The sequence below is a fragment of the Apis laboriosa genome, unplaced genomic scaffold (genome assembly GCF_014066325.1).
Source record: "Apis laboriosa isolate Shangri-la unplaced genomic scaffold, ASM1406632v1 scaffold158_cov153, whole genome shotgun sequence".
In the NCBI taxonomy this organism is placed as follows: domain Eukaryota; kingdom Metazoa; phylum Arthropoda; class Insecta; order Hymenoptera; family Apidae; genus Apis; species Apis laboriosa.
Genome location: NW_025222082.1, coordinates 622,372 through 631,030, shown reverse-complemented (window position 1 = coordinate 631,030; position 8,659 = coordinate 622,372). Strand labels below are relative to the sequence as shown.

The 8,659-nt window shown below is 36.1% G+C and overlaps 1 protein-coding gene across 1 annotated transcript; it reads right to left on the bottom strand.

Moving 5' to 3' along the window:
• Positions 1–557: 557 nt before the first annotated feature.
• On the bottom strand, positions 558–6,301 carry LOC122710841 (oocyte zinc finger protein XlCOF6.1-like). The gene is made up of 6 exons (XM_043928993.1): positions 6,170–6,301; positions 4,656–4,990; positions 4,324–4,405; positions 3,808–4,186; positions 1,759–2,109; positions 558–1,661 (listed from the first exon to the last, which is right to left on the bottom strand). Exons 1-6 carry the CDS (start codon positions 6,299–6,301, stop codon positions 1,645–1,647), a joined length of 1,296 nt encoding a protein of 431 aa, XP_043784928.1. The 3' UTR covers positions 558–1,644.
• Between the last annotated feature and the right edge of the window lie 2,358 nt (positions 6,302–8,659).

Here is an 8,659-nt window from a genome sequence, read left to right as displayed (position 1 = left end):
GCAACTTGTCTCCAAATAGAATCTTTCGTTTCGAGAATATTATTCCGATCGATCGAGTATAAATAAATATGTATTAATTTATTTTTGTTACGTGTTTTCTGTTTTTTTAGATAAGATATATCCTTATCTAAGAAAAATTTAGATAAGACGTTCTGTCTGATAAAAATTTTATTAGAATAAAAATTTGCTTGTTGCATTTATTGTACACCTTGAATTCTTATTCTATTAAAATTTTTTCTTTTCACTTTGTATCGAACTGATGATCATTTCAACGATTATTTTTCGAGGATAAATTATTTCGATATACTTGTTCTCTAAAAACAGAAAAAAAAAAAAAGGAAATAAATTAGAATATAAGAAGAATTAATTATTATTATTAATTATCATTACTGGAAATAAATTGAATAACTTGTTTAAAATCTTGTTTAAAAATAATCTCGAACATCTTTATTTTCTTTATATATTCCAAATGATTAATCGTTCCTCGAATAATACTCGTCCAAGCGTGATGATCATATCCATCGTTGGAATCGCAAGAAAATTTAATAATTGTCGAAATCATCAAAGAATCCTTTCCCAAAGTAAGTAACGAAACTATTGTCCACGTATAATGTTCGATTAAACAATCAAACCTCTCTCATCGAATTCGATCACGTCTCTCGGTTATACGCAAGCAATGCACTATGATTACACCTCGAGCCATCTTGATGACGAATCAAGGCAAGCTTCTTGCAAGCTTCGAGGTATGCCGCGTTCAAAGCCGTTCAAAGGCGATCCGTATCGAGTCGGATTCGAATTAATTCTGGCATTCATTCCCCGGCACGGTGGTTATTAAGGTTGATTCTTTATTAAATCTGTACAGGCATGCAAACACGAGATCCAAAGATCCAAAATCCGCCACCATTAAAGGTGGACGTGACTTGGCGGTACGTTGGATCATTCGGTTTAGGATCGATGATAATTTTAATATTTTTTTTTACAAAGAAAAATTCCATTCGACTCGATTAAATACCGATTTAATTCGTGTTTGCAAATTTCTCTTTTTGAACATTCCATTTTTTTCCCCACAATTTAATTGATCCAATCCCAATCGTATTTCGATATAATTAAAATTTCATTATTTTTTTTTTTTTTCCATCGTTTCGAATATAAATTTGAGAACATCGAACCTTAAAACTTTATATTTGAAATTTACCTCGAACTCGCTCGCTAAATTACATTTAAAAAACGAAAGAAAAAAAGAACATCGAAATTGCAAGGATCGATTTCAAATCGTGATATCACGCCATATAATGAAATTGCGTATATCATACGAAGAATCATTGAACTCGCATAAGATTTAATTACACTAACGATTTTCGATTTTACATGTTACTTACATTCTATACGGAACGAATTCTTTTTTTAATCCCCTCCTTATTTATATAAATTAATCAAATCTCGAGTTTTCTTGCATTTGTATTGTACAAATCGAACGTACAAAACGAGCAACCTATATACACAAACACACACACACACACACACACGCGCACATTTTGTTTCTTCTTTCAACGTGTCGAAAGTAACGAACCGATCCATCCGCTATCAATCAGTTCACTTTTTTTTTTTTATTATGGGCGAGATTCGTCGACTCAACGCGTTCCCTCACAGTTGGATAAAACCTGCAACATGTTTCTTGCGTTATTATTCGTTGTATGAAAACGAGAATACCGTTTTGCCGAGACGAATACGTTGTTAGACAGAAACTGTATCACCGACTCTTTGTACTCGAATCGAACGAGATGTTGGTCGATTTTGGATGGAAGAAGACGATCTGGGTGATCGAGTCGGCGAACGATCTATCGATCCTCGTCTTGGACGGGTTCCCGCATTTGTGTGCCTTCAATTGGTAACGTTCGCCATATTGGCGACCGCAGAAATCGCACTTGTACGGTTTTTCCCCGATGTGGCCGTAAATGTGCTTGGCCAGCTTCGTTTTCACGCTGAATCGTGACTTGCACAGGTCACACTCGAATCGTTTCACACCTGTGTGACGATATCTGTGCACCTTCAGGCCCCACGACCTCCTGTAACATTTACCGCAGTCCTCGCATTTATACGGCCTCACTCCTGTAAAAAAAAAAAAAAAAGAAAGAAGAAACACGTCTCTTCTGATTTTTCATTCTCCAATTTTAATCATTAAAAAACGGACAAATGTTTCCATCCATCCTTTTCACCTTTCTCCCTATCGTTATTCTTGTTAACGATCTTTAAAAAAAAAAAAAAATGTCGAGATTCATATTTTATTCATAATTGAAATACCACGATGCCCATGAGTTTAAAATACCAAAGAGAGATCAAAAAATGCCTCTACGTATTTTGCGTTATCATTATTCATCAGCTTGATATTTGAGACTTTTCAATTTTCCATTCTTAACGATCTGAGAGAAGAATCTGTAATTGGAAAAGCTGATCGAAAGGCAAATGAAAGGAGGAGACAGATGGAAAGATATAATGGTGAATATTCTCACAATTATGAGGGGAAAGGAATGACGGAAGGAAACTGTCTGGAGGCGTTGGATAAAACTGTTGCTCCGCACGAACACCACTCTACCCGACTTCCTTCGAGGCGGTTTTTACCTCCTCATATAAAATTCGAGGCCGGTATTGAGACATAAAAATGGCGAGATAAGCGTGTCAGCCGTTCACGCGACTCTGTTACACCCGTTAACCGAGGGAGGGCCGGTATTAATTAGAAAATCAAGGATTATACGCGCAGACTATGGGTCTTACACGCCTGCCAATTAACCCCTTCTCGTCACGGCGGGGGTTTCATGGTGTTCCGCGATCCACGATAGACGTGTGTTTAAACGGCGATAACGTTTCGGTTGTAAACGCTCGGATATTATGGGTCTGAAGGGAAGCTAAGGTCGTTTAAAGGAACGAACGTGTTGGTTGTTTTATTTAATTATTCCATTCCGCCTTTTTTCCCCCTTTTTTTCCTCTTTTTTCTTTCCTTTTTTCCCCTTTTCCTTTTTTCCCCTTTTTCTTTCTTTCTTTTTTTTTCTTTTTTTTTTTTTTTTTTTTTATTTCACGTTTACAAGCATGGACACGTGAAACGGTGGTGAATTAAGAAAATTTTACTGCAGGTTTCCGGGTGTAAAACGTGGTGTGTTATAACTAATTTCGTTCAGGTACTGACTTTTCACGTAAGTCATATCTATTACGTTTCACGTGTATATATATATATATATATATTTATTTCACGCGTATTTATCAAAAACTTCAAGAGGTTATGATTGAAATCTTGAATTTTATGAAAGAAAGAATCAACGTCGCCAGTCGAAAAATCAATCATCGGTATTTTCGTTCGGAAATAAAACTCTGAAAGTTTTGTAAACGAGTGAAATGATGAAAATTTATAGGGGTAAGCGCGTTTCTCAACTTTTTTTCTTTTTTTTCGAATCTCATCTCCATCCAAAATCAATTTCAAACAATAATCTTGGGAGCGATAATAATTTTCTCCCTAGTCTCCTCTTCACGATAATCCGAAATATCTCTTTCCATAAATGAATCTGCGAATATTTTTTCGCTCGGCTGTCTCATCGATCGTATCGTAAATCTTTTCTCAAATCCTCGCAAATATCATCATACGTCGAAAATAAATAAATATATAAATGGAAATTTTCTCATTGCAAAATACTCTCGTTGCGAAATTTCCCATTCGTAAATAATTAGTCATAATTGTGAAAATCGATTTCGGCCGAGGAAGATTTGTGGATGGATTTAATTAAAAAAAAAAAAAAAAAAAAAAAAAAAAAATCTCACCGTAATGGGACAGAATGTGGTGTTTCAAAGCGCCCTTCAGATGGAACCGGTGCTTGCAGATGTCGCACTCGAACCTTCTCACCCCTGTGTGCGTCAACTTGTGCGTCTTCAACACGGAAGATCTCTTGAACTTGGCGGGGCAGAGGTCGCACTCGAACGGCGAGTCGGCTGTGTGAACGATCATGTGCGCCCTCAGGCTGCTCGGCCTGAGGAATCTCTTCTTGCAGATGGAGCACTCGAACGGCTTCACGTTGGTGTGCATCAGCTTGTGATCGCGCAACGACTGCCGGTGGAGCAGCTTCTTCTTGCAGACACCGCACTCGAACGGCCTTCGGCTCGAGTGCACCTCGGCCTGGTGCATCCTCAACTGGTCCCTCTGCTGGAATTCGAGCCGGCCGGTAATTGATTACGGTTTTGCGGAAAGAAGAACCGGTGTCTCGATCTTGTTTCCGTTTCTTCCTTCTCTCGAGAGTTTTTTTTTTATCGGAGATATAGAAAGAAAGATACATTGAATACCTGAAATCGAAGGCTGCAGTGCCTGCATATGAACGCTTTGAACGTCTCGTGAAGACGAAGGTGGTCCTTCAGTGCAGACGACCTTTGGACAAATAAATATCGTGGTTCATGATTATGCAAGTTTGAAAAATTGGGGATATCGAGTTAACGATTGAAACAAAGTGGAATGGACAAGCGACAGATTATTCGTATTAATACATTTCTCGGATAATCAAATCGATTGATCTGATTAATCTCGAAGAAACTGTTGGAGGAAAATAATAATAATACGGAATAATCTCTTTGTACGAATAATTTATAAAACAAGGGAAGATTTTTCGAAACGTCCGTACCGTGAAAATTGTTTCCTGCAGATACCGCACTGGAACAATTTTCCATGGCTGTGCCCCACCATGTGCGTCTTGAACTCCGCCTCATCAGGGAACTCGATCCTGCACACGCTGCAGATCAATCGTTTCCCTGTAGTCAACGCCTCTATGTACTCCTCGAAATCCACATATTCGTCCAGATTCATCTCCTTCTTGATCGGGGGGCAACCTCCCCTTCCCTTCTGCCCCCTCTTGTGCCTCTTCCTCCTCGCCTCGCTCTCGTAAGCGTCGTCAATGTCGAGCTCGTCGTTAGCCGAGAAATTCTCGATCTCGTCGAGCACCTCGGTCTTGATTTTCACCTTGGCCCCAGGAACAAAGTCGGTTATGATTTTCAGATTTATGATCCCTAGAGCGAAATTTCGCAAAGGCGTGGCCGGTCTCGTGGACGTATATCGCGGGATATTGGATAATTTCGCGGCCTCTTCCGCGATGAAACGAGCGGTCTCACGCGGCTGATGTACTGCCGATGTACTCGGTCTTAAATTACGAAAGAAGAAAAAAAAAGAAGGAAAGAAAGAAAGAAAGAAAAGAGAAGAAAAGAGAGAGAAAAGTTGGAGAGAGGGCGGGGTAAAAGGGAAAAACGTTGCGTCGTATACTTTTTGTTTGGAAATGTTGGTTACAACTTTTATATAATCGATTATGCAATTCGCAGATATTGCGATATATATGTATATATATAACTGGAGGATAAAGAATCGAGTTACGGGCTAATAAAAATTACTCCAACTTGTACGTGAAAGCCTCAAAATTTTTTTTTTTTGAGAGAGAAATTATCTTACCGTGAATATTGTTTTGTGTAATTGTGTTATTTATGATTTAAAATCTTTCGTTAAAATATATGAAATCGAATGTTAGAATTGTTTATCGTACAGCTACATCTAACAATAATAAATTTAGTTATTAAAATTATACTTTGACGAAAGATTAAAGAGGAAATTCTATGTTTCAGAGATTTATGAAGAATTAATATCGATTCTTTTAGCTTTGAAAATAATGAATGAACATTGTAAACTCACAAATTAAATATTATCGTTATATAATTGAAGTTAGCTGATAATTTGAATAATAATGTTTTATCGATTATTTTACTGTAAAAAATTGCGGATTATAATGAATTATACTTCAACGTGGAATTCGATTCATCGATGCATCTTCGAGAAAAGATTTCATTAAAAAAAAAAACCCATTATGAACAAAATGTATATTGAATTTGTTTGCACAACAAACAAATCGTAAAGATATAATTTTATATATATTTTTACAAGACAATCAAAAATCGTAAATCGATTTATAAAAGTGAAGAAAAATAATTGTAATAAAACTATAATTCCTAACAATTAAATTATTAATATAACGATGTATAAATATTTTTTTTTTTTTTTTAGATTACACAAGCATCATAGCCTCACCCTGTGTAAGTGGTTAAACGATATATCATAACCTTATCAGAGGCTCGTTTCACGCCGATAGTAACCTACTTCTTTGCATCGCACGCAACGTTTCTCCGTCCCTATTATCTTCACCTCTTCGTCCTCTCGAGTTTCCTTGATATCATTGTCGTTACGATCATTGTCTCCCCCCGATCTATCCTCCTCGTTGTTTTCTGACATTCCGTGTCCACGATCGAAGTAAATGGAAACAGATGCGAGAAGGGAGCAAGAGAAGGAGATCGAGAAACAAGGGAGCAACGAAATATTAAATGACTTTCTACCGATATCGAATACATATTTGAGAATGAAACTCTCGAGAAATTAATTTTTTCGTCAATACGTGCGTCGATTATATCGAATATGAAATAATTATTATCGATGTCTTTATTCAGGGCGAGAATCTCGATGATGGACATTGTATCGAGAATAAAAATTATTCAACGTGATATCCGCTAAAAATAATGATTGAAAGTTATTGAGAACATTCTATTCTCTATATTCTTCTATATAGGGAAATATTTTATTACGTTGCGTATCAGAGTGATATTTTTATTTCTAAATAATAAAGAAAAAAAGAAAATAAAGAAAAAATAAACAACAAATGAAAATCATCATTTCGGTTTAGTCATAAGTTTATCTTTGATCGCTTATGCAAACACAGGTGTGGCTATCTTTCAAGGTAACTCTATGTCTCCATTAGATTCGATTTAAATGAATAATACTCGTTGTGATTTCACATCGAATGCAAGTTGAGTAATTTGATTAGATAGATTATTATTTGTAACGCAATTCATATGCATAACTAATTTGAAATGTATGGTTCGGTGAGCAATAATAATATCATTGATTTCACGCGTGAGTTTGATTCAGATCTCTAAATATAATAATTTTTAGGGGGGAATTAAATTTGAAACAATAATCTTAGGAAACATCTCCATCTTGAATTTTCATTCTAATCCAAGTCAATGTTTGTTTTCTTATATATTTTTGATATATATGATGAATCTGTCTTAATTAGTCATCGTAGACTCTAAAATATTTCTAATATCCTTTAATTACGAGACTTGTAAGTATGATGGTGGCGCTAGTGTGCTTCATGGCGGCCCCTGAAAGGCAAATAAAACTTACAATGAGACGTAACGTATTTATGCTGAAAATGGAGGAAGTTTAAGCTGATACAAGTAATTAAAGTGCAATCGTGGTAATTTTTAGTGTATTAATCAGAGCGCTAAGGAAGATTCATAGACACATAACGTAGAGTTATTACATCCCATACACGATTGTGAGTACGTGTTGGCGCGCGCGTGTTCCAGCCAAAAGTGTGCAACTGCTCGCTCGTCTGTAAATTCATAAATAATTATCTCGATATTCGTGAAACGATCTAGACTATTGTACGAGCAGGCTAATTAATTAGAATATAAAACGAAGTAGAAGCAGAGTTCGCGTAGCTCGCGAATAGCGGGCTAGCGAAGAGGATCTCGATGGCTCCTTCTCGATATTTATTAAAATATAACACCCTGTTAAAAAAATCTGGGCTAGAAGAGGAAGAAAAAGAAAATATTTTTCCGTGGAAATTATTGGAGGAATATTGTGGAATATTGAATTTACGAGCTTGTTACAAGATAACAAATCTTGGTATTGTGGTGTATATTTATAAATACAACATTTCTCCTCTTTATCGATGATGCAATCTCGAGCGAACACGCGTTTAAAAGTTTATCTAAATCTATCTATCCAAAGTCGATAATGACGATAAGGGTTGCATTAAACGATAATTGGATATCTAATGGCTTCGTTCTTTTGAATTTTAATAAACTTCGTGTAAACTTTGCAAATTGATTTCATCAAATTTATTTAATTACAGGTATGTCTTCAATTCATTTTGGTGATTTCTCGTCTCGAAATATAAGACGGCATTCTTCGAGATCTCTCGAGGAATTCTTCAAGGATTGAACTTCGATCGAGAATTTTTCGGTAAGTAGTGAAACTGAAATTTTGTGCACAAACAATGGTGGTTAAATGATGGTGAAAAATTCGGATTTCATGGAAGAAATCGCGATATTCTCTCGTGCCAACGTTCTCTTTCCCAACATTCTCGTCCACCATCGACGCCAGGGGGACGAGAATTTCAGTGGAAACTCCTTAGCAGCGGTCAGACATTCGATTCGTTTCGAATTTTGCCACGAACTCGTTAAATACGATATTTAAAGAGAAGAAAGAAACGAGGCTGTATATGGAAACAAGTCGTGGTTAATTAATATAATATAAAATTTCCAAAAAAATTTCAACTTTGAACGTTTGTTTGGAAACGTCAAGAGAAGCGCGCGTGCATTCTTTCTTTAACCGCGATTCGATTCTTTCAAGGATTGGAATTTTCGGAATGTTCAAATTGAAATTCTCGAGATATCAAAAATTCCATTGCAAGCCGTCGAAAAACTTGGATCAAAAGAAAGGGTGATATTTCAACGGTATTAAAAAAAAAAATGGAGTATAATAAAGGTATCAAGTGAGAGATATATAAATTGAAATGGTGGATTC

Bases quoted from the DNA above. Each gene is read 5' to 3' on its own strand.
- LOC122710841 (XM_043928993.1), bottom strand. From the start codon at position 6,301: ATGTCAGAAAACAACGAGGAGGATAGATCGGGGGGAGACAATGATCGT. The intron at 4,991-6,169 runs GTAGGTTACTAT...CCTGGGGCCAAG, and splicing joins GTTGCGTGCGATGCAAAGAA to GTGAAAATCAAGACCGAGGT. The intron at 4,406-4,655 runs GTACGGACGTTT...ATTTGTCCAAAG, and splicing joins TGCAGGAAACAATTTTCACG to GTCGTCTGCACTGAAGGACC.